The sequence below is a fragment of the Urocitellus parryii genome, chromosome 3 (genome assembly GCF_045843805.1).
Source record: "Urocitellus parryii isolate mUroPar1 chromosome 3, mUroPar1.hap1, whole genome shotgun sequence".
Lineage (NCBI taxonomy): Eukaryota > Metazoa > Chordata > Mammalia > Rodentia > Sciuridae > Urocitellus > Urocitellus parryii.
In genome coordinates, this window is record NC_135533.1 from 139,190,023 (window position 1) to 139,215,576 (window position 25,554).

The window sequence follows — 25,554 nt, forward strand, 5'->3', positions numbered from 1 at the left end:
GTCCAGGCAGGTGCATGGAGGAGGAGGCCCACCGGAAGCTTCTCCCTGGGGGTTCCAGGCCTAATGACACCAATGTTGGGCACATGAATCTGTGGGAACAGTCACCCGGCCGGGGTTCTCAGAGATCAGACAGCTGCAAGAGGCCCCCACGTGACAGTTTGGATAGGAGGTGTCCCCCCAAGCTCATGTGTAAATGCAGGGATGTTCTGAACGGAAATCACTAGGTTATGGGGCTGTGAGCTAATCAGGGGACTTGGCCATTTGATGGGTCAACAACTGAGAGCACTACCATGCTGGGCGGCAGCTGCAGGCAGGCAGGGTGCGTGGCTCAAGGAAGTCGGTGCCTGGGGGTGTGCCCTCGGGAATTAGAGATTTCTTTTTTTTTTGTACCAGGGATTGAACCCAGGGCACTTAACCACTGAGCCCCATCCCCAGCCCTTTTTATTTTGAGACAGGGTCCTGCTCACTTGCTTAGGACCTTGCTAAATTATTGAGGCTAGCCTTGAACTTATGATCTTCCCCATCCTCCCGATCCGCCCCCCCCTTCAGCCTCCAGAGTCACTAGAACTACAGGCTGGGCCGACTCCCTGTGGGAGTACACTCCTGCCCCTGGCTCCTTGTGGGACTTTCTCCGCTCTCCAGCTGCCAGGAGGTGAGCAGCTCCCCCCGCACACCTTCCACTATGACTTTCTGCCCCGCCTCAGACCAGAGCAACGGAGTTGGCCCATGGTGGAATTTGCCTTGGAAACATGAGCCCTAAATAAACATTTCCTCCTCTTAAATTGTTCTTGCTATGCCTTTTAGTCACAGAGATGCACAGGTGACTGACACACCCTGGATTTGGTGTCAGTCAGGACCGAGGGCAAATTGTGGATCGGCCAGGTGTCTGCAGGGCTCTCTGAGCCTTGATCTCTTTGTCCATAAAATGGGGAGAGTGCCCACCTTGAAGGGAGGGGGAGACAGCAGCAGCAGGAGGAGTAATGAGTACAGCGGTGAGTAAAGATGATCATCCGCTGGGTGGGGTGGTGCATAGTAACCCAGGAGGCTGAGGCAGGAGGATTGGAAGTTTGAGGCCAGCCTCAGCATCTTAGTAAGACCTGGCTTCACACACACAAAAGGGCTGGGGATGAGGCTCAGTGGCAGAACGCCCCTGGGTTCAACCCCTGGTACCCAAACAAAAGAAAGGTCCTCCTGGTGGCCGACATGCATGGAGCATCTGCCCGGGGCCAGGCCTGCTTGGATCCTCATCATCTCTTCACCTTCAAAACTGCCCAGGGGGGTCTCGTGGCAGGCCGCGAGGAGGGTGGGATACAAGTGCTGGTCTCGAAGGTATGGGCCAGGGTTAGGGGAGCCACCGGGGGGTCTGGCCTGGAGAGCCCTGTCCACACAGCTGGCTCCGTGGAGATGAAGGGGCGGAGAGAAGGTCCAGGCCAGGCCTGGCAGAGAGCGGCTGGAGAAGCTGCCCGGGCCGGGAAGGGCCCACTCTGAGGAGGGACGGGAGGAGGGACAGCACCCCCTTCACGGGAGGTGGCACAGATTCTCGAGTTGATGAGTGTCCAGCGCTTAGTGACCTGTGGTCAGTGACCTGTGGTGACGCGGAAGGGAGGAAGCCAGGTATGGTGGACGGAAGAGGAGCCCTCACCACGGGGTCCCCATCCCAGTCCCCACAACCTGCGAAGACACCAGCTGACAAGGCCCAGGGCACTTTGCCTTGAGATGGGCCCAGTGTGATCCCAGGGTCCTTGTAAAGGGAAGGCAGGGAGGCCAGAGCCAGAGAGGGAGAGGTGACCAGGGAAGGGAGGTCAGAGAAGATGCGAGAAGGACCCCACCTGCCATCCTGACCCCGTGGGAAAGGACAGAGCCCAGGCACCACCTGCCACCCTGACTGGAGCCCAGCGAAACCCAGGTCGGGTTCTGACCTGGAGAGGAATGGAAAAGTCAATTCACTTTAATTTGCTTTCAGCCACCAAATTTGTAAGAGTGTGTCGCAGCAGCTCTTGTTGGGCCTACCACTGGCTGAAGCCCCCTGGAGGACACTGGACACAGGAGCCCAGTGTTAAAGTACACACAGGACACCTGTGGTCTCAGTGATTCAGGAGGCGGAAGCAGGAGGATTGCAAGCATGAGGCCAGCCTCAGCAACTTAGGGAGGCCCTAAGCAACTTAGTGAGACCCTGACTCAAAAGAAAAAGGGCTGAGGATGTGGATCAGTCTTAAAGCGCCCCTGGGTTCAATCCCCAGGACTTTGTCACACACACACAAAATACACACAGGTCTGGGCAGAGAGCAGGGTGAAGAAGACAGGTTAACTGCATTGATATCAGCTATAAAATTATGATCCCCCTAACCTCTCTGAGGCACAGAGAGGTTAGGAAACTCATCCAAGGCCACACAGCTAGTCAATGCAGAGCTGGCAGTCACAAAGGGTAAATGATATCAGCAAAGGCCGAGCACCCCTGACCCCATAATCTGAAATTCGAAAAAAGTTCCAAATGCAACATCCCCCCGCCCCATGATAAAATTTAGCGTCAGAGAAGCTTCGACTAGAGTAACTAGGAAACGTGTTCACGGAGTGCATGAAAAGGCACTGGCCAAAGCCACACTCAGCTTCCAGGATGACCCGGGCCGGTGACAGAGCTGCCAGCTACAGCTCTGTTAGGTACAATGACACAAGTAGAGAATCCCACCCTGACCTTGTATGATGATCCTGGTCAAAACATAGGTGCACTGAAAATATCGTTCAAGTTACCTTCGGGCTCTGTGTATCAGGAATATGGGAAACAAAAATGCATCCAGTGTTCAGACCAGGGCATAATCCCCGAGATGACTCATTAGAGGGCATAATCCCTGAGATGACTCATTATGTATACAAATATTCCCAAGTCTGGAGAGCCCTGGTCCCAGCACAACCTGTCCTGTGAATTGAGCAATTGACTCTGCACTGGATCTGAGGTAAAGCACTTGGTGTGTCCCATACCAATCGTTCTTACGAAATGGAGACTAGGACTCAGAGAGGTTGTTACCTGCCCAAGTCACACAGCTAGGGAGGAGTCTAGGTGGCCCAGGGTGTGGATGTGTCTGAGGTCAAATTCCACCAGAGTGAACCCGGGCCATGCTGCTTCCTGCGGTCAAGGGCACGGGGCCTGCGGCCACTGGCAGGAGCTCAACAGGCAAATGGTAGTGGTCATGAGGGTCTTGGGGAAGCAAGGCGGGCACCTCAGGGCCAGTGTTTGTCTCCTGACTTTCCCTCCCGTGGGTCTTTTGATCTTTAAGTGTCTTAAGCTTCCCGTCACTGGCTTTGGCCTCCGAGTTGTGGCTTCATCTCAGAAAACCTCAGTGGCTTGGGGTTTGGCTCACCCAGATCAATACCCAGCAGGGAGCGGAGACACAGGCTCGAGGCTGACCCCCGCTATGGGCTGGGTCCATTGTCACTCAGACGGATGGTCGAGTCTGACCTGCTCTCTGCCAAGCAATGTCTGGGACAGATTCTGAGCTTTCTGAACTGGAGAGATGGCTTTTTTTTTTTTTACGAAAAGGGAAGCCGGGCACTGGAGAGATGCTTTAGTCTGCCTGCCTCTGTCCAGGGTCCCTTTGGGTCATCTTAGAGTCACTGGGAATCACGGTATCCCACGGTGGCATTTTGCCTAGGCCTTCTCAGTCCTCAGAACTTCAATGGCTGTTTGCCAAGACCTCTCTGCCCAGTGCCCGCCTGTAGCCCAGGCCACGGCAAAGCCTCAAGGCTGCCTCCACTCGTCCTGGGTCCACAGCAGACATCACCAATCGAACACAGAGCCCTTCTTTTTGAGCCTCAGCCCCCTTAACAAAATGAGCCCCTGGAAGACAGACAGTCAAAGCCCACCAGGCCACCCTTCCCTGGGAGGAGCAGGACACAGGACCCAGGACACAGGACACAGCAACATCCCCCCACCCCACGATGAAATTTAGCGTCAGAGAAGCTTCAACTAGAGCAACTAGGAAACGTCTTCACACAGTGCGTGAGAAGGCGTTGGCCAAAGCCACGCTCAGCTTTCAGGATGGCCCCGGGCCGGTGACAGAGCTGCCAGCTCAGGCTCTGTGCACTTGACAAGCTGACCTTGGCCCTGCTCTTGGCCGATTCTTTCCTCCTCTAAAAGGTGCCCAGGATCCCCCGCGTGATCCATGTGGCTGGGGGTGGCGGGTGGCCGCAGCCAGGACCTACCTTGGACTTGACCGCCAGGATGATCTTGGGCAGGGCCACGACGAGGCACTTGAGGGCAATGGTGATGTACTTCAGCACAAAGTCTGCGATCCCCACGATCCACAGCAGGTCGAAGAAGTCCAGCGTCTCCAGGTTGGGCTTCAGGAAGATGAGGCTGGGAAGAATTCACAGAGCCAAGATGTTTACCCAGGGCCCATCCCTTGGCAGTTCTGCCTGCTCACCCGGGAGCCTTGGAAATATTACCTACAGAAACAGCACTGACCTCTGTGTCCCATTCCTGAGTCTGCTACAAACCTGCTGTGTGACCTCAGGTGGGTCTTTTAACTTCTCTGGGCCTCAGTTCCCTTGAGGGTTACAAGGAGAGATGGGCATCATTAAAGTCCCCTCCAGTTTTATGGGTCCACAAGAATCTTGACAAAAGTGGGCAAAGGAAGGAAGAAGGGGAGAAGAAGTCATGCCAACGGTGCAGAGGATGCAGGGGGACTGCTGGGTAGGTACTGGGCTACACCCTTCACTCAGTGTATCTCATTAAATCTCCCTCTCCAGTAGGCACAGCTAACCTCTATAAAAAGGACTGAAGCTTGGAGACGTTAGTATCCAACAGACTTGAATTTGAACTCTGGCTTCTCCATTTGCTGAATCCTGGGTAAGTACAGTTTTCTCTGCAAACCCGAGTGTGCACATCAATCCAATGGGAATCACACCCTCCCTGACGGTGTTCCTGACAGGCCTTGGGGATCACAGACACACTGCAGACCCTGCCAGGCTGTGGTGACAATGGTAACAGCAATTCCAGGAGGCAGGTGCGTTTATCCAACCCTCTTTGCAGATGAGAAAACTGAGGCACAGAATGGCAAATCAGCACAAGGTGGTACAGGTACTAAGGGATGGAGGCAGATGAGGTGCAGGCTTCCTGGGTTAACGCTCTCCCAATCCTTAGTATGCACAGGGCAAACCCATTTTATCTATCCGCAGCCAGCCACGTTAGACCTCATGCTCCATATCTGTTCTCAACTCTTGGAGACATACAACAAGCAGGGTTCAAGTTGGCAGCTGTCCATGGACCACACTCTGAGCAGCACCGCTCTCATCACCCCTGAGGATGAAGGTGTTATTCATAATTATGCGAACAGTAGTCGTAAAATACCTTGGCTTCTCACTTCATGCAGGGCCTGTTCTGCGGGCTTTCTGCGTCTCAGCTCTCCTTCCTTCCCACTGGATTAGAGGCTCAGAGCCAAGGCCAGGATGGGTCCTGTCGGTCTCCCAAACGCTTTGGAAATACCTTGCTGGCCCAGCAGACAAGGGCAGGGAACGAAGCCTCTTTTTTCAAGTATCCTAGGAACAGATCCACCTGGTTTTCCCCCTTCTCTTTAAGCAGCTAGAATAGGGAAAATCCAAGAGGACCCTCTATGGTGGCAACTGCTCCCCACACCTGTGGTGTTGTCCACATCCCAGTCTCTCTCCCTGGGACCCCTCGTCTCCAAGTTCAAGTGGACACCCACGTCGTAACACAGGAAGAGGACTGGGGCCTGCGCTCCCCTCTCTGGCTCCACTTGGTTCCTTCCTGGGGATCCCAAACTGGCTGGCTGATTGCTACACTCTGCAAATTTTTTTGTGTGAATCCGACTGTAATATAACAAGGTTCGGTCTCAAGCTTTCCATTTCATCTCAAAGACACCAGTTGGCGTTTGACTCACTTGCCTGGGTTTTACCCCATCATCTTGGTGCTTTTCCTTTTTTTTTTTTTTTTTTTTTTTGTGGTGGGGGTGGAGAGGGGGAAGTGGCGCATTTCCCCACAGAGAGTTCACTTGTGTCTAAAATGCTCCAGGAACTTTTAACGGGCTGACAGATTGATGGTCAGTTTTGCTCACTGGACGCCATCATCCATAATTATAGTAATTAACCCTAAAATAATATGATATGACTATATGTCAACGACTTTATAGTTCACCCAGTTCCTTCATGTATTTTCCGACACCTGGCCTTGCTACGGAGCCTGCTCAGGTGGATCAGGAAGAACTAACTCGGCCCTGGTTTCTCAGGTGAGGAGAGGTTCTCGGACTTGCCAAGGGGCAGAATGATGGCAAGGGGTAGAATTAAGGTTCCCAGAGGTTGGTCATCAGAGTTCAAATCCTGGGAGGATCCAAGGTCACTCCTAAGTGCTGTCTCTGGGGCTGAGGCTCCTTAGTAAGGTGCTGTGATCTGAATGTGGTTTGTGCCCCCAAAGTTTACGTTGGAGGTCTTGGTGCTCAGTGGGTGATGAGACAGGTGGTGGGGCCTTTAAAAGGCAGGACCTAGTGGGAAGCCAATATTGGTCCTTCTTCTTTTTAGCTTCTGGTCTCCAAGTTCATCTGGCCCCAGGTCCTCACCAGAGGCATGCCAACATCAGTGCCTTGCCCTTGAACTTCTAGAACTGTGAGTTAGATAAACCTCATTTCCTCATAAAGCACCCAACCTTGAGTGTTTTCTTATAGTAAAAGATAACCATTCTCATCCTTCTGGATCTAAAGCCTTGGTTTCCTCACTTGTGAAGGGAGGATATGGCTGGGTCACTGGGAGGGCTAAATAAGATAATGGCTGTTGGCAGCACTTACGTGCACACTGTAGAGAGGTGGCATCTGAAAGGACAAGGACTGAGCTCTGTTGCTTTTCTCTTAAGCCACTCTCTCTCTTGCTCTTTCTATGCTGCCAGTTTGACTCAGCCCTGGTTTGATGGGGCCACCGAGGTCTGAGCCTGGGAATATGATCATGCCCAAAAAATGGCATGAGTGGGAAATTCCTCCAAGCTTCTGGGAAACTCCACCCCCTCTACCCTCCACCAGGACTGGAGATTCTGGACCACTTGACGAAGGCAGGGGGTGAGATGTGTGTTGATGTCTTGGGATGAACTCCAAGGGCTGCTCTTATAGGGTGGCCTCAGGAAGTGTCCAAACTACTGACTCCTCAAAGTCCATTTTCAAAACAGGGGGACGTGATCTGCAAGCCTAACTTGTTTCAACCTCCCTTCCCCCACCCTCCATGAGACAGACTTCCCTCCGTCCTGGCAGCCCTCAGTTCCGCACAGAGCAGGAACATTCTGGTAACATATTCTTAACACTGTTTCAAACACTTTTTCTAAAATGAAGGGGAGTGTTCCATTGACAAGGTTGTTCCTTTTTTTTGGGGGGGGGGTGGATACTGGTATTTGAACTCAGGGGCACTCAACCACTGAGCCACATCCCCAGCCCTATTCTGTATTTTATTTAGAGACAGGGTCTCACTGAGTTGCTTACCGCCTCGCTTTTGCTGAGGCTGGCTTTGAACACATGATCCTCCTGCCTCAGCCTCCCGAGCTCCTGGGATTACAGGTATGTGCCACTGCGCCTGGCTCAGGGTTGTTCTTTAATCTTAATTAATTCTTTGTGGTTAAAATACCTCATCTTATGAAATGATGCAGGTGGTAGATGATCTTTTTTTCCTAACCGGTAAAACACACATCATAAAATTTGCCTCGGCCATCGTTATGAATACAAGATGCTCACACTGTTGACAACTCACTCCCAACTAGTGCCAGGGTTCCGCATCCTGCAGAACTGGAACCCACACCCATCAGACAACAGCTCCCACTCCCCTTCCCTTGGAAACCACCCTGCGACTGTCTGCACGTATGAATTTAACTATTGTAGGTACCTTGCATCAGTAGAATCGTGCAGTGTGTTTGTGTGTGTGTGTGAGAGTGTGTGTGTGTGTGACTAGCTTATTCCAATTTAGGAAATATCCACAAGGTTCATCCATGCTGTCACCTGTGTCCAAATTTCCACCTTTTTTCTTTTTTTCGAGGCTGAGTAATATTCCAATACATGGACAGAGCACATTCCATCCATTCATCTGCCAGTGGACACTTGGGTTCCTTCTACCTTTTGTCTTCTATATGATGATCATTTTGAAATGTGTTTTTAATTGCAAAAAGCAAGCTGCTGTCTACATGGTGGACTTCTGAATTTTGGCTGAGGGATGCTTCACTGGTTTGGGAAATCTCCAGGTCTGAGGTTTATAAAATCTTGTGGGTGGTGTAGTCTGTGGTTCGGCTCCCCCCTCGGGTTCTCCCACCAACAGTTCTCAGATTCTGCAAAGTTGCGTCTGTGGCATCTGAGCACGTGACCCTCCATTCTGAGATGAAGTCACCACTGCCATCCTCAAGGAAGCCATCTGGTCCTTGGTGACCTGGCCCTTCTGGCCACAGGTGCTTGGGCAGGGCTGGACCCCTAGCCCATGAAGAGCCAGTCAGGTGCTCTCCTCTTTCTTGAATTTTAAGGGAGCCAGTGAGAGGCTTAATCATGCCAAGAGCTGACATCAAAACCAATGTCCACGATTTCTGGCTCACGGGTTCCAGGAATTTCTCTGGTTCCTGCCACCTAAGGCCTGGTTGTTCAGCTTTCCTAGGATTGAGCGAGCCCCTCTCTGGAGCAAAGCCTGACATGACAGCATCCCAAAGGGCTGGAGTTGGTAACTTTTCTCAGTTCAGGCCGAGCATCCCTGATCTCCAAACTTGAAATGCGTAATGCTCTAAAATCCGAAGCTCTTTGAGCATTGTGATTTTGGAGTGTTTTGGGCTTAGGATGATTTTCAGATTGGTAATGCTCTGTGGGTAAAGTCTACACAAGTGCTCCAAAATCTGAAAAACTCCCAAGTCTGAAACACTTCTGGTCCTTTTGGATAAGGGATCTTCTGTATAGTCCTGAGAACTGGCACCGGAAGTAACAATAAAGGCAACTTGTGGATTTAAAGTGAAAAGGTGGCAAATGAAAGAGAAAGTGTCATGAAGTGGCAAGCTCTGCATGTCACCTCCTCTAACAGGTACACACACATCTGCAGAGAAACATGTTAACCTGGTGGCAGTTTGGTGACAAGAATAGAGGCAATTTTGGCCTTTTAAAAAATGTATCTTCTAACATTTCACCATTTAAAATAAATTACCTTCAAAGTCAGAAAAATAAATTACTTTTAAAAGCCTGAGCTGGGTGAGGTGGTGCACATCTGTAATCCCAGGTATGTGGCAGGCTGGGGCAGGAGGACCACCAGTTTGAGGCCAGCCTGGGCAACTCAGTGAGACCCTGTCTTAATAGGGCTGGGGGTGTGGCTCAGTGGTTAAGCACCCTGGGTTCAATTCCTGGCACCAAAAAATAAACAAATAGATAAATAAATAAAAGGACAGGGGTTGGGGTGCAGATCAGTGGTAGAACACTCGTCTAGCATGTGCAAAGTCCTGGGTTCAATCCCTAGTCATGCAAAAAATAAAAATAAAAATAAATAAAAATTTTAAAAAGAGTTACTCATTTATTTATTTATTTGAAAAAAATAATGAAACAACTATGGACATTGTACAAGGTACCTGGGAAAGTGCCTCGCTACCAGGAAACAGGAGGTGGCTGGCAGCCCCGAAACACTCAGGAACAAGTTCTGACAGTGTGACGGGCTCTGGGAGTGGGGTGCTGCCCGCCTGGACCTGCTGGAGCTCTGGCGAAGCTCACTGGCTTCAGAGCACTTCCAGGGGCTTGGTTGCCAAGGTGATAGGATATTTTTAAGGCAGCTGATGACCAATCAGGGCCAAGCAGTCCATTCTGTGTCTGTGGCTGAGCCTCCCACCTGCCACGGTGTTGCCCAGGACTCTGAGTCAAAAAGTCACATGAGAACAGAGTTCCCAGGTCATGTGACGTGTGTCTAGGATAGGGGACCCTTGTTCCTGCCCAGATGAAACCAGAGAGGATAGATATTTTATCTCTTAAGAATTACAAAAGCACTGCTATTATTACAAAAAAGTCTGTCCCTTACAAAAACATTACAAAATACGGACAATACAATAAAGCATTACCATTACCCACACATTTAACCTCCGGAGGGCCATGGCTAATATTTTAGGTCGGGTGCACAATTTTGCTATGAAAGAATCATGACCTGTCATCCCAGCTACTCAGGAGGCAGAGGCAAGAGGATCTCAAGTTCAAGGTCATCCTGGGCAACTTAGTGAGACCCTGATTTGAAATAAAATATAAAGGATTAGGGGCATAGCCTAGCATGCTAAAAAGGCTCTGACTTCAATACCCGGCACTGGAAAAAAATATTTTAAATATTTTCAGTTTTGTCTGCTATATGGTCTTTGTTCGACTCTGTTAGCCAAAAGCATTCATACATCACATGTACGTGCATGAATGGATGGGGTGCAGCTGAGTTCCAATTAAATGTCATTAATTAAAAATACATGGATGGCTGGAGTTTGCCAACCCTGCTTTAGCATGTATCTCTAGATTTTTAAAAAAATGTACATATAGGGGCTGGGGTTGTGGGTCAGCAGTGGAGCACTCAGCTAGCCTGTGTAAGACCCTGGGCTCGATCCTCAGCACCACATAAAAATAAATAAAATAAAGGTATTGTATTCAATTACAACTAAAAAATAAAATATTTTTTAAAAAATGTATACATATAAGTACAACAAAATACCTTTAAAAAGTTGCTACATTCACAGAGAAGAAAAAAAAATCAAGTAATACAAACAGCTAAACAGTTCCAATCAAGTTTCTGATCTGCAGTGCCCACCCCAGAGGCAATGCTGCATCTAGTGTCTCGTGTGTCTTTCTGGAAATATCTAGACCTGCACTGTCCACACACTGACCATTCTGAACACTAGAAATGTGGTCAGTTGGTAGGAACATGAGCTGTATGTGTAAGATGCCAAATTACCAATAATGCAGAAAAAAATGAATGTACAATATCTCAAAGAGTTTTTATCTTGATTGCATGTTGAAATGATAGCATTTCCAATACTGAGTTGTCCCTCAGTGTCCTTGAGGAATTGATTCCAGGATCTTCTACGGACACCAAAATCCAAAACGCTCAGGTCTCACAGTGAAAATGGCACCGTATTTGCATGTAACTTATCACATCCTCCTGTATGCTTGAAACCAACTCTAGATGACTTATAATATCCAATAGTATAATGTCAATGCTGCGTGAACAGTGCTCTACTCTATTGGTAAGGGAATAATACAGGAAGCAAAGTCTGTGCATGGTTAGTGCCGATGCAATCAGCAGCAGCAGCATCATCATCATTATTATTATTATTGGTAACAGGGATTAAACTCTGGGGCACTAAACCATGGAGCCACATTTCCAGCCCAATATTGAATTTTATTAGAGACAGGGTCTCACTGAGTTGTTGGTGCCTCGCTTTGAACTTGCCATCCTCCTGCCTCAGCCTCCTGAGCCGTTGGGATTATAGGCAGGCGCACCACCACACTCAGCATCAGATACAATTGTTTTTTCTGACAACTCTCACCTGAGGTTGGCTGAATTCTCAGATGTGGAGGCCGATTGTACTGGGTTAAATAAAATCTATTAGTAAAATTAGTTGTCTTTTTCTTTTTTATTATTTTTCTTCATGTGGCAGTTGGAAAATGTAAAGTTGTATGTGGGGCTTGTGTTATATTTCTGCTAGGGTACCTAGGCGCCAGTGTGTAGCAACAGACTGGAGTCCAAGAGCTGAGCCATGGCACAGAGCTGGTGTGTCCTTCTCAAGTGCTGGAGTGCGGGCCCCAAACCCAGCCAAGCCCCCTGACTCTTCCACTAGAAGGGTCTCCCCCGCTCACCTGTTGTATAGCTGCTGGGAGCTGAATGTGTACAGCACACACAGGGTGTTCCCTGCCAGGAAGGCCAAGATCCACAGGATGACCAGCACTGACCTCTTCTCCTGGAGACAAAGCAAGAGATCTGTGGGGATGCTGCAATGACCAAGGCACACCTAGCGGAACATTCTGGAATGTTCCCCCATGAGTGGAAACCTCACCGTCTCACAGTTTTGGAGGAAGCAGGGCTGATGGGAAAGGGAAAGGGCACCAGCATCTTTCCATCTCACTGGGACCCAAGGAGTAGGCACAGAGAAGGTGACACAGTAGTGCCCACCTGATTGGAGAACCAGCTGAAGAGGGGAGGAGCTTGCGGCAGAGACCCTGGAGCTAGATGGCCGGGGTCGAATCTGTGGTGGGCTACCTGGGAGCCATGATGTTCTTATCTCAGGCCCAGAGCATGGCGCTGGCCGACCATGGACTGAACCCGTGAAACCAGGAGTCCAAAATAAACGTCTCCTCGTCTTGTAATTTGGTCACAGCAAAGAAGAGCTGACACGCCATCGGACCCTGGGCCAGCTGCTGATCTCTGCACCTTCCTTTCCTCATCCGTTCAGCAAGTGCTTGTTAGGACCTACCTTGCGGAGTCACACAGGCTTAGAAGAGCACCTGGTGGCAGTGTTAGGTGACACTTAGGGTAGAACTGGGCACAAGGCTCAAGGGCACACGTTAAAGCCCAGGTGTCACCATGTGAAGAGGGTCCTGCCATTAGGGATGAAGTCACACTTAACGTGTAAGCGGTCATCCTGGTGTGGACTCGTGTCTGGCTCGCTAAGGGGCAGGGCCTCTGACAGAAACCCCACAACCGGGGAGTGGATTCAGAGTGAGGTGGTGGAGACTTCTGCTCCCACTTTTTGTCGCACAGACCTCTGGGCTCCCTGTTGGCCAGCAGTTCAATGTGGGGCCGCACTCCTAGGACGGGGTTCACACTCATAAACACGGCTGTCACAGCCTTTCACGGTCCCTGTTGGGTCCCCAGGAAGAAAAACTGAAAACCTTCTCAGTTTTCTGTTTCCTGGCAGCTTCAGGGCCTGAAGGGAAGAAGCAATCCTGCGAGATGCCCCTCAGAGGAGGCACGGAGACCCGGGAGACGCCAGCAGACCCCTCTGCTCGGATTCCCAAAAGCTGCTCTTCTTCCTGGCCGGGGCGGCTCCGTTGCTGGAACAGGATGAGGTCATAACTTTCCCAGTGTGACCGTCCCTGTGGTTTCGGTAAATGCTCAAGACACGCTGTCTGCAGACGGCCCAGCACCCGCTCCCTGCTGCAGCACACGTTTCCAGAGGGTGGACCCAACAAATGCATCTCCATCCACCCATTATTCTGGGAGCGGTCAAGGTTAACGACTACAGAAACCACCTCCAACCGGCCGACTCCTGGCTGTGGGATGGATCCACTCGGCAGCTCCCTTTTTCCTCAATAAATAATAGATCCTGGTTGAATTCCCTGTAAATCTAAACCAGCAATGGAACAGAAGGAGGACTCGGCAAGGCCCTGGGAAAACAGTGCACAGGACAGGGATGGTTCCTAGTAATGAGCTGGGCTTTGTAAGTGCACTGAGCGTCACGCACACCGGCCAAACATCACTTGTGTCTTCACGGGGCTTAGGGACCCTGGAGGTTTGTCTATGAATCCAGACCTCCTTTCAGCCCCTAAAATTCAAGTCAAGGCACCACAAGGATGTTACGTGACAGGACCCACTCCCCAAAGCCTCCCTCTGTGGGGTTAAGTCAACCAGCTGTTCTAACAGCAGCAGAAAGGGGCTTACATGAAGATGAGACAAAAGGTCAAGAAGGACCTCTGGTTACCCCAGCTCTGGACTTCAACGTGTTCATGTACAAATGGAGACAGAGCTGCCCTCCAGGCTGCAAGGATCTCCAAGTGCTTTGGTGAAAGCATAAGATGCTGTGGAAGGGTCAGAGAAGATGGCTTTGGTTACGGGACTGCCTGTGCCACAGAAAGCACACGTTTTACAAAAGAGCTCAAATGAAGGCTTCCTGTGTGTGTGGGTGCTGTGCTGAACTACTTCTCTGCAGTATCTCATTGAATCCTCTAAATGCAGAATCTTATTTAGCCTTCTTGATGGATCTGTGAATTGGTGTGAATACAGGTAGGTGCTTCTTGACTTACGATGGGGCTCTGTCCCCAAAGACCCACTCTAAGTTGAAAACAGCATTAAGTCCAAAACGCCCTGACTTCACCCAACTTGCCCAATACCACGCTCAGCAGCACAGCGTGGCACCTAGACAGCCGATGCTTCCCCTGGAGATTGCCAGCCGATTGGGAGCTGCGGCTTGTGGAGCTGCCCAGAATCACAGAAGGATCACACCAAGGATCACTCGCTTAGGAAAAGACCCAGAGTGAAAATTTGGAGTGGGTTTCTAATGAAAGCATATTGCTTTCTCACTATTGTAAAGATGAAAAACAATGAAGTCAGACTGTCATAAGTCGGGGACCATCTATAAACCTTATCCAGAGGTGAAGGCTGAGGCTGAGATCGCCAGGAATATCTGGCTGAGGGGCTGCAGGTGGTGAAGGAGTTGGATTTGAACTCAGAATAAGCACAGGCTCTGGGGCTGAACTGCCTGGGTTCAAATCCCAGTTCCCACTTGCCCTGCTGTGTGACCTCGGGGTTAGTGTCTCTGAGCCACTGTTTCCTCACTGGGGAAATGAGTAAGAATGATTTTTTTCTTTCCCTCTCCTTATCAGGTCACAGGGAAAAGGTTGGCAGGGCGAAGGCTGGCATGTGTGGGATCTGCCCGGTGGCGGCAGGCAGCATACCCTGCCGAGGAGGGCCACTGACCCCTGGCAGCTGTGAATAAGTTAGGGGACAGGTGGGGGAATTTGGGCTGCAGGTGGAGTTGAAGTTGTCAGCTGGGCCTCAGGTGGGAACAGTCACCTGGATTATCCAGGTGGGCCCCGAGTAACCACAAGGGACCTCACAAGTGGAGAGGATGACCCAGAGGAGGGCTGGAGGGAGGTGCCACACTGCTTGAAGGGCCACAGGTGACTGTGGAGTTGCAAAAGGTGAGGAGGTGCCCCAGGGACTGCAGACGGAGCACGGCCTGGGGGCAGCGGGACTGTCACTGAGAGACCACGGTGGACTTCACGTGCCGAGGTGAGGGCCATGCACCATCCTGCTGTAAGCCACTCAGGGTGTGGACAGCATGACGCAGCCACAGGAGGCCCCCCCCCCCGTGACTCACCTTCAGAGAGACCTGTTCCCGCAGCGTGGAGTTGGCGTAGGCGAAGGTGCTGGCCATCCCGATGCACACGGCGATGCCTGCAGTAGAGGGTCCCGCACCCACTTAGTCTCACGGGGCCCAGCGATGTTAGAAAAAGACCTGCCCCCGAGCCGGCAGGCAGGTGAACCACAGAAAGGGGTGGGATGTGACTCACGGGGAGCCTCGAGCCACCGTGACAGGGACAGCGTTAGGCCACGGGAAGGGGAATATTTAGCACTAGATCAGGAGCATGGGCTGTGCCATCTAGCAAGACTAGAAACACAATCCTTGCTTTGCCATCTCTACTGTGTGAGCCTGGGCAAGTCACTGCACCTCTCTGAGCCCCAGTTCCATCATCTACAAACTGGACAGAATAATAATAGTGCTCACCTCCCAGAGGGATCGGCTTATGGAAGATCACCTCCAGCCCTTAGGAAATAGCACCCATTATTCTTTCTACTGTCAAAACCAATCTGTGGATGTATGCTTTTATTTCAAGCACACATGAAATAAAAGCATACATCCACAGACAAAGCCCAGGAAATCACAGGAATTAAAACAACACTAAAGGGGGGAAATTCTCAGCTAAGAGGTAACCGTGACCCAGGTGGATGGGAGAACGGTTGAATTGGATTCCACAGCTGCCGCGGTGCCCAGCCGGCATCTCGGGACACTCCCTGCATGATGACTTCCATCCTACCAACTGTAAGCAGAATTCGCTTCGCACCTGGGCTTGGGGGCCACCTGCTTTTTCATTAGTGTGTGGACACCAGGCCTTCTCCCACAGCCACTCCGGAAAAGGGGTTTATCGTTCTTCACTGGAAACATAAAACAACTAGTAACCCTATTGTTCTTTTTTCCAATTTCCTTTTTGATGAAAAACAAAGCACAAACAAAACCAAAATACACTTATTGAAAAATAAACATACTCAAGAAGAAAACTTAGCCATGAGTCTGCCAGAATTTGGGGTGACTTGTTTTGTTTTTCGTTATTGTTGTTTGTTTTTGTACCAGGGATTGAACCCAGGGTGCTTAACCACTGAGCCACATCCCCAGCCCTTTGTATGTTGTATTTAGAGAGGGTCTGACAGGGTCGCTTAGGGCCTCACTGAGTGGCTGAGGCTGGCTCTGACTGGCCATCCTCCTGCCTCAGCCTCCTGAGCCGCTGGGATGACAGGCGTGCGCCAGTGCGTCCGGCTTCAGGGTAAGTTTTGGGGAACATGCTGGCTCCTGGGAACCGAAAGGGAAGGACTCACACGGAGGTACTCTAGTGAGGAAGGAGAAGCATGGGAGCAGGTCAGAACTCACCCAAGAGGGGAAAACAGGAAGCCAAAGATGGCCTAGACAACTTGTCTTCATGTGTGGGAAGAGAGTAATTCTTACCACCGTTTTTATGACAGGATTAAATAATAGTCCACAAATGCTGTAAGGCCAAGCCACACCACGATCTAATAGAAATAAGTACAAATAACAACTGCCCTGTGCCAGACACCACTTACTGACTGCTAAGGGTGTATCAGCAGCAGACTAAGCCTTTTTGTGAATTGTCCTCTTACTTCCTAACACAATAGGGAGTGTTTATCGAGCACTTGCTAAGTGCTAGGCTCTATGCTAAGTATTTTCATGTGCATTAATAAGGAATATAATTAAGACAGTGATGCCAGGCACAGTCCTAAGTACTTTCTACACATTCACTTGATTTAATATCACTGTTCCTCTGAAGTTCAGTGGTCCCCCACATCATCTGGGATTGGTTCTAGGACTTCTGTGGATACCAGAATCTATAGATGCTCAAGTCCCTTATATAAAATGCACAGTATTTGCATGTAACCTACACACACTTTCAGCAATCTTTAAATCATCTCTAGATTCTTTAGAATACCTAAAACAGTGCAAATGTCATGGAAATAATTGTCAGAATGTGTTTTTGAGGATGACATGGAAAAAGTCTTACATGTGTTTAGTATATATGCAAATTTTTCTCTGAAAAGGTTCCATCTGTGGTTGGTTGACTTCATAGATTCAGAGCCTGGAGCTATGGAGGGCTGACTGCATATGCTCTTTTTTTTTTGTACTGGGGAATGAACCCAGGAGCACTTAACCACCAAGCCACATCCCCAGCCCTTTTTATTTTTTCTTTGGAGACAGGGTCTTCTAAGTTGCTGAGGCTGGCTTTGAACTCACATTCCTCCTGCCTCAGCCTCCTGACTACACCCAACTTGCCCAATACCACGCTTAGAGCACAGCATGGCACCCAGACAGTCGATGCTTCTCCCAGGGTTACAACCACTGCCACAGGCTGTATATGCTGTCTTAACCCCTGGTTTACAGATGAGGAAACTGTGGCCCTGAGATTTAAACAATGCAGGGTTAGGAAGGGGCAGAGTGGGGTTCAGATCTCAGAAGTCTGAACTCCTAGTTACACCCTTTCCACCAACTGGCCAGCTGGGGAAGTTTCTCTCACAACCCCCACCCAGTGGCAACTAAGGGTCAGAGAAGCCAAGCGACTTGCCCACAGTCATACAGCTGGTCAGAGAACCTGACCCCAGGTGTGAGGGCAATCCCATGCCCTCAGGCACTCTGCAGGCCACAGCCTCTGCTGCCTTCCTCTGACATTGGGCCGCAGAGCCTCCACCCATGAGCTGCAGGAGCCCTCTGTGGGAGGCGGAGGCTAACAGCAGTGTCCCCAGGGACTCACCTAGCTTATGCTGGAAGCACACCTTGGCCAGGAGGATCAGGATGAAGGGCAGCCCCTTCTGCAGCCAGCAGATCACAGCCTTCAGCTCGGACAGGGCAGGGGCCGGCGTCCCTGGCTGCTCATCGCCACCTTCCTCGGGGTGCCCGCGGTGGTCGCCGCCCACGTGCTGCAGCAGGGAGCCGCCGCGGTGGCCTCCATGGTGGAAGTGGTGGTGCGGCGGGCGGTGGTGGTAGGTGCCCCCCTCGCTGCCCCGACTGCCGCCTTCCTCCCTGGACGCGGGCATCTGGATGAAGACGTCGCCGCCGCCGGCTGCGGGCCCGAGCACCAGGCTGGCGGGGAAGGGGCTGGCGGGGAGGCCGCTGGCCAGGCCCGAGAAGAGCGCGGGCGGCGAGGCCGGCTCGGCCTTCAGGCTCTCGAACACGCCGCCCTCATCCACGCTGGCCTCGGGGCTGAGCGCCTGGCTTCGGCTTCTGCACAACAAGGTGGTGTGCGGTCTGACTGTGGCCAGCAGGTCCCCCAAGTCCTGCTGGAGCGCCGTCCCCTGGGGAGCTACTAAGAGGGCAAAGCCAGCCCCACCCCGGGGTGCAGAGGGGAGCCCCACCCCGGGGTGCAGAGGGGAGCCCCACCTCGGGGTGCAGAGGGGAGCCCCTGGGAGGTGAGCAGGGCCATGTGAGGTCAGCAGGGAGAAGTCCCTACGATGGGATCCTGCTGGCTTTATAAGAGGGGCAGGGACCACAGGACACATGCCAATAACGTTATGGACCCAACGGTATCTTCCCATGGAGTTAAAACGAGGTCATTAGGGTGGACCCTAATCCAGCAGGACTGGTGTCCTTTTAAGAAGAGGCACTTAGGACACAGTCACCCACAGGTGGGGACACAGCAAGAAGGCAGCCACTATGCGAGGCGCCAAGGAAAGACTTGGGAAGAAATGAACCCTGAGCACCTTGACCTTGACCTTCCAGCCTTCAGCACTGGGAGAAACCTCCACTGTTGAAGCCACCTGTGGCCCCCTGCGCAAGCTCACCCAAATAAATACAAACAGTAACAACAACAGGGTCAGAACCTTTACTGCACACTCTATGTGTTGGACAGTTTTTTTTTTAAAAACAATACCTTTATTTTAATTATTTTATAAGTGGTGCTGAGGATCGAACCCAGGGCCTCAAACGTGCTAGGCAGAGCGCTCTACCACTGAGCTACAACCCCAGCCTTGCTCAGTTTTTTTAATGTGTTACATTGATCAACTCATTAAATCTCCCTCTCCACCCTGAATTGGTGCTGATAACATCCCCATTTCACAGATCAGGAAACTGAGACACATGGATTATTTGTCCAGAGTCACATGGCTGCTAAGGGGTCGGTCTGGCAGGGGGATTTGGACCCAGGCAGACTAACTCCAAAGCTCGTTTTCTTAACTGTTCTGCTTCACTGAAAAGCAAGCACAGAATTGTATAAACTCCAGGCCCTGGCTCTGGAGCTTCCCAAAGGGTCAACCTTGGTCAGAGCTGGTATTTGGTGGGCAGCTAAGAGTCAAGGGAAGACAACTCAAGACGGACCCACATTGGAACCCGGACTTCATCTCTCCCAGGGCATTATGATTCTGTACTCAGTTTCCGTGCTAGAAAAATGGGCACAAGTTCCATTCATGTCCAGCATTCCTGGGGAGGAGTATCAAATTTAAAACATCCATTGCAATGAACTTGGACTGCATTAAGTGCTCAGAGCAGGGAAACTGTTCTCTCTAGGCCTCTGGAGATCTCCAGGGCCAAATTTCCTTTTCTAGTTCCAAGCACAGGCTTCTGGGGTTGGAATGAGGCAAAGGATTTGGTGGCTTTTTCGGAGCCATTGCCAAAGAGCAGAGAGCCCAGAGTGACCCCTCCAGGAATGGGGAGCCCAGAAGGGACAGCAGTTTCCCATGAACACTGTGCCCTGGAGTTCTGGAGGCCCCCATCCTTCTCTCAGGCTATGTGGACTCGGGTCACACCACAGACACGAGGGGAGGACAGGCTCAATGTGTATGTGCGGGGGAGGAAGGGGTGGGCACAGAGCCTCCCCGCCTCCCTCCCCTTTATGTCCCCGAAGTAGGTGTGGCAGGCTCCTCCTCAGAATCCCAAGGGTCTCCAGAAACATCAGGAGCCGCTTAAAGGAAAAGCCGAATTGCATCCATCCTCTGGACCTCATGACCCAGGGCATACAGTAGGTGCTTAACAAACACATACAAGCTATCATTCAGTCATGCCTTAGCCATACAATGGAGGCTATGGGGAGTTGACAGCTGCTCTCACACTTGACCTCTATGGATTCTCTGCTCATTCCACATATATTTGATGACTTCACTATCCCATAAAAATCTTATCTAAAGGCTTCTCAGCTTACACTTCCCATTCTCAGATAAATCCTAAAGATAGTACTGACAGCATCTCCATTTTACAGATAAAGAAACTAAGGCTCAGAGAGATGAACTTGCCTGGCCTCAGATTCCAAGGTCATGACACCCTTCTTCCTCGCTACTCAGGGGCTTCCCGCCTACGCCGTCACCCCACTCCATCCCATCCCGGCTGCCGACGCTCATCCATGAGATTCCAGCTGAAATCTCTCTTCCTTGGTGGGGTCTCCCTGCCTCCCCCAAAATGCCTGCACCTGCTTCTGGTTCTCAGGTACCTAACCTCCCCTGCCCAGGACCCGTCAATCATCAATGTATTGGGTATCTTTCCTGGAGACTTGTGGCCCTCAATCCTGGCTGCCCCTTATAATCTCTTGGGAGAGCTTTTGATAAATAAAGGTGCCCCAGCCCCCCCCCCCTGTAGACTAATTCAAACGAAATCTTGGGGGTAGGCCCCAGCACCTCAAGTTCTGGAATCCCCCAGTGAATTCTAGCATGCAGTCAGTACTTTAGACTGGGCATGCTCCATAGGGTCAAGGACCATGACTGTTTCTCTACCACACATCACAGGTGCACTAGCACATAGAATATGCTCAATAAATGCTGCTTTAAAAAGAAAATGAATAGCTGCATGCTAAGGTGCCTGTAATTCCAGCTACTACGAAGGCTGAGGCAGGAGGATCAGAAGTTCAAGAGCAGCTTCAACAACTTAGCGAGACCCTGCTTTAAAAACAAAAAAATATAAAAAGGGCTGGGGATATAGCTCAGTGGTAGAGTACCCCAGGTTCAATCTCTAATGAAAAATAAAGAAAGAAAAGAAAAAAGAAATGCATGATCCCACTAAAATCTCTGAAAAGGTCTGCAATCGAAAAAAGAATTGACTCTATTTAAGCCTGCTGGTTCCCACAGAATTCCTTCTGTGCTTTTGAGACAAGGTCTTGCTCCGTTTCCCAGGTTGGCCCTAAGCTCCCAATTCCCTTGCCTCAGCCTCCCAAGTAACCAGTAAACAACTGTTTGTGCCCCACGCCCAGCTCACAGAATTCTTTTTATCCATGGAAAACCTATGAATGTCTTGCAGAAAGTTTGTTAAACACAGCAGGGGACATGCTGGTCTGGAGAAGTCTCAGGGTTGGTCTCTTTGGCTTTACAAACTGAACCTGAGGAGGTACATTCTCAGCAGCCTGGCACAACCTCCCCCTTTCCCCCCTTGCTCCTTCTCCATCAACTCCCAAAGCCTGGGAAATGTGTGTCCTCCCCCTCCAGGGCTCTGGGTAATAATCATGATAATATTAATAATGACAACAATAACAGACACCATGGCTATGAGTCTCGAGGGTCAAGAGCTTTTTCTGAACTCCAAGAAGCTGAGCTCAGAAAGCACAAGTCCTAAAAAAAGAAAGCACAAATCCTGGCAGCGGCCACACTGGCCCATGTGGATACCTGCACTGCCCCACGGGGCTCTAGAAAGCCCTCCTGCTCCTCCAAGCCCTGAGTTCATGGCGCTCTGGCACAACCAACAAGACTCAATCCACCAAGAGCTTTTTATAGTTGGTCCCCCTTCCCTGAGCCTCTCCCGGATGGCCAGCTGGGATTTCATCCTAAATGGGAAAGACTATTCCTTGGGGAGACACAGAGGCTGCACTTCCAACTTAACCACTTAAGGTCTGGACCTGTGGCATCCCAGAACAAGTAGAGCTGCTCAGACAGGAAGCACTCAAAAATGTGGCATCTCAAAGCACAGAGTCTGGAAGACAAATAGACTGAGACCCAAATCCACTTCCTGGTCATTGACTTCAGGTGACTGACTTCCCCTGGATATACCTGTTTCCTCATCTGTAAAATAGACACAGAAACAACCCTGACCTCAATAGGCTAGCAAGAGGGTAGTGGGGACAGTCACTACTTGGTGGCCATTATTTTTCTGCTATGGTCTCTGCCCTAAAAGATCTCCTGGTCCACTTGGGAGCAGAAGGCAAAGCTGTCTTCAGGGAGTGGAAGGCTCCAACGGACTTGTTTCTTACAAGCTAGATATATTTGTGCATTTTCACACTCATCCCTTATTTATAAGCAACTCTGAGTTTTATCATGTGCCATCTGCTGATGCAAAATTTGAGACGTAGGGGTGAGGTCACTTGCCAGAGGCACCATGGGAGATGTCCTTGTCTGTTTTCTGTTACTATAACAAAATTCCTGAGACTGGGTAATTTATAAAATATAGAGGTTTATCTGGCATACAGTTCTGGAGGCTGGAAGTCCACAAGCACAGGGTTGCTTCTGGTAAGGGCCCTCATACTGCATCATCACAAGGGGGAGGGCATCCCATGGAAGTAAGTGCGTGGGCCCAGCTCTCTCTTCCTCTTGTTATAAAGCCTCTAATGCCACCATGAGAGCCCCACCCTGAGGACTTTAATCCTAATGACCTCCCAAAGCCCCCACCTCCAAATCCTATCAACATCTGACTCTGGGATGATGTTTTCAACTCGTGGATTCTGGGGACACACAACCCGGAACCATAGCAGGTGGGAAGTGATTGAGCTGGGTTTTTGGCCAAGGGTTGACTGCCCGGTAGCCAGCGAGCGACCTTCCTGCAGAGCAGGCAGCTTCATCCCAACCTTGGTCCCAGAGCTGGGCCTGGACTGATGGATACGACTTGTGATTTTGGAACCCACCTGAGTCACAGGGGACCAACAAGGAGGTCTGGGCTGGGATGTCATTGCACCCTGAAAACAGGTCCCCATGGGGTGCACTCTCTTGGATTTAAACAGACAGCCATTCTAGGTGATGAGCACTCTAACTGTGTGTATGGGTTCCCTCTGTCGTGATCTACTTGGCATCTGTGAATCATAGCCACACAAGGGACCAGAGTTGTTCACATCTCGCCTGCAACCTGGGGCTAGCCCGCCTCCGACTTTTTAACCCTCACGCGTACAAGCCAGTGTTTTCTCTGCCCTAAGTGACCCAGCGTCGGACAGCAAACAACTAGAGACCGCTCTACAGCCCGGAGCCCACGGACACCATTCAAACCACCGACGGCAAGCTGTTTCCCTGCTTGGATTTTCCTGCAGAAAACAGAGTAAAGACAATGGCCGGTGCCCCGCTCTGCCTGTGACCCAGTCAGTGCTTCCCCATATGGCCCTGCGTGCCCCTCCTGTCAGGAAACCTAAGTGATGAAGAGCCTCCTTCACGGTCGTTGGCCTCTCCGTGTGGGTTCTCATGTGTCCTCTGAATGTTTCTGTCTCCTCCAGATTCAAGTGTGGAAATCCCGACCCCCTGAGTGATGGTCCTAGGGTGTGGGGCCTTTGAAGATGAGTGTGCCATGATGATGGGGTTCATGCCCCAGGACAAAGGCCACAGAGAGATCCCTGCCCCTTCTACTCTATGGACATGACCCCAACCAAAAAAAAAAAAAAAAAAAAAAGAGCCCATTTCTCCAGCAGGAAGCAAGCTCTCGCCAGAATCTGCTGTCACCTTGATCTTGGATTTCCCTGCTTCCAGAACTGTGAAACATAAATGCTTGCTGTGTAAGCTCCCCCGCCTGGGGTATTTTTGTTACAGCAGCCTGAATAGACTAAGGCATCTCTATAAATTAAAACTCCATGGGCTGGCACAGTGGTGCATGCCTATAATTCCAGGGGCTCAGGAGGCTGAGGCAGGAGGATGGTGAGTTCAAAGCCAGCCTCAGCAGCTTAGCAAGGCCCTAAGCAACTCAGGGAGACCCTGTCTCTGAGCAAAATACAATAACGGGCTGGGGACGTGGCTCCTTGGTTAAGTGCCCCCGTTCAATCCCCAGGACCCCTCCCCAGAGAAAACAAACAAACACACTCCATGGGTACAATCATTGCTAAAATGAGTCAAGTAGCTCATCTAACACAGGGTTTGAAAATGACCATAAAAGTGAGAGCAAGCTCTTATGGGATGGGTATTTAGTATAAAGCCATCACTGTGTGCTATGGTTTAGGTATAAAATGAGTGTTCCTCTAAAGTCCATATGTAAAGACTTGGTCCCAGTGGTGGTGGTACTGTGGACCTTTAAGAGGTGGGGCCTGATCAGAGGTCCTTAGGTGCTTGGGGGTGTTCCATTGAAGGGGACCATGGGAACCCAGTCTCTTTCTCTCAGGTATTTTCAGACGTACTCGCTTGTTCCCACACATGGAGCCACCATTGCCAGCCATGCCATGAGGTGATGAGGCCAAGAGGTGGTGCTGAGCCTGGGCTGTGCCATTGAGATTCTCAGCCTCCAAATCTGTGAGCTAAATAAACCTTTTCTCTTTGTGAAGTTATCTGCCTCAAGTATTTTGTTGTAGGAATGCAAAGGTGACACTCTTCAGACTAGGTTCCAACTGGGTCTCCTTTGTGACTCTAACAATTACCTCCAAGAGGCAGATCTTTTCAATCCAGTTTTGGACTGTCCTTCATTACTCAAAGCCCGGAGCCTTTGGGTGCAACAAAACCCGGGGCCACCTACCTTTCGGGCGGGATGGAGTCTGTGTTGCTGCTGTGCCGCCTCTGCATCTTCCTTAACACCTGGAAGCCAACACAGGAGTGAGCCAAGCCTCCCACACGCCTCGCACCTTTCAGGTCACCACAGCAACCCTCAGCCAGTCCCACCTGTATCCTGCATCCCTAGAGCCCTCTGACCTTTTTCAAACTTTGTTTCTTTTTGTGGCCACTTGATCCTCAGTTCAACATTTATCTCTGCAGGAAGAATGATCACATTTTGCAGATGAAGATGTTGGGACATAGAGGTGGAGGAGGTTCTCACGGGGAAGGAGACGGGAAGGAAGAGAGGTGTCGGGTGTGGTGAAGGGAGCAGTGGACAGGTAGTCAGGGGATGGGTGAGTGTCCCTAACTGGCTGTGTGACCTTAGGCAAATCAGTAACCGCTTTTTGGCTCCAGATTCTCCATCGGTTCCACGGGTGGAGTGGAGTGGCGGAACACCAAGCTTCCTGCCATCCCTCGCATTTACTGAAGCAGTAATGAAGGTTGGATTCTGATGGAGACACGTCACCTGGTTCACCGTGAGGAACCACATGGACTTCAGACCTCCATGGTGACGACGGCTGAGGTGGATATTCAGGGCTCCTGGTGGGGATGCGACCACTGGATCCGAGAGAAAGCAGGCCTTCCCTTCCTTTTCCTCTCCAGAGGGACACACAGGTTAGGGAACTAATCAGACTCCAAACCCTGGAGGCACAGAACGCTTGGGTAAATAATTCACATATAGTCCAGTAGACGATAATTCTCATGACATCAGGGCTAACTGTACCCATCTACTTATTACCTCTGGGTGGCTCCTTATGGATCTCTCCTTGAGTCTCTCTAGAACAATTATGATCTGAATGTATTTTGTCCTGTTGACAAAAGAGGAGCCCTTCTGATTGGGGAATTCAGAAA

At 50.7% G+C, this 25,554-nt stretch overlaps 1 protein-coding gene across 1 annotated transcript in view; it reads right to left on the reverse strand.

Annotated features, from left to right (window-relative positions):
- Rnft2 (ring finger protein, transmembrane 2) overlaps positions 1 to 25,247 on the reverse strand; it is a 64,056-nt gene extending 38,809 nt beyond the window's left edge. The window contains exons 1-6 of the mRNA XM_026386143.2: positions 25,169 to 25,247; positions 24,626 to 24,684; positions 17,775 to 18,244; positions 15,059 to 15,135; positions 11,820 to 11,920; positions 4,198 to 4,351 (exon numbers count right to left, since the gene is read on the reverse strand). Of these exons, the coding sequence (XP_026241928.2) occupies positions 4,198 to 4,351; positions 11,820 to 11,920; positions 15,059 to 15,135; positions 17,775 to 18,244; positions 24,626 to 24,684; positions 25,169 to 25,192 (885 nt within the window). The 5' untranslated portion in view covers positions 25,193 to 25,247. The remainder of the gene's footprint in view (positions 1 to 4,197; positions 4,352 to 11,819; positions 11,921 to 15,058; positions 15,136 to 17,774; positions 18,245 to 24,625; positions 24,685 to 25,168) is intronic.
- Between the last annotated feature and the right edge of the window lie 307 nt (positions 25,248 to 25,554).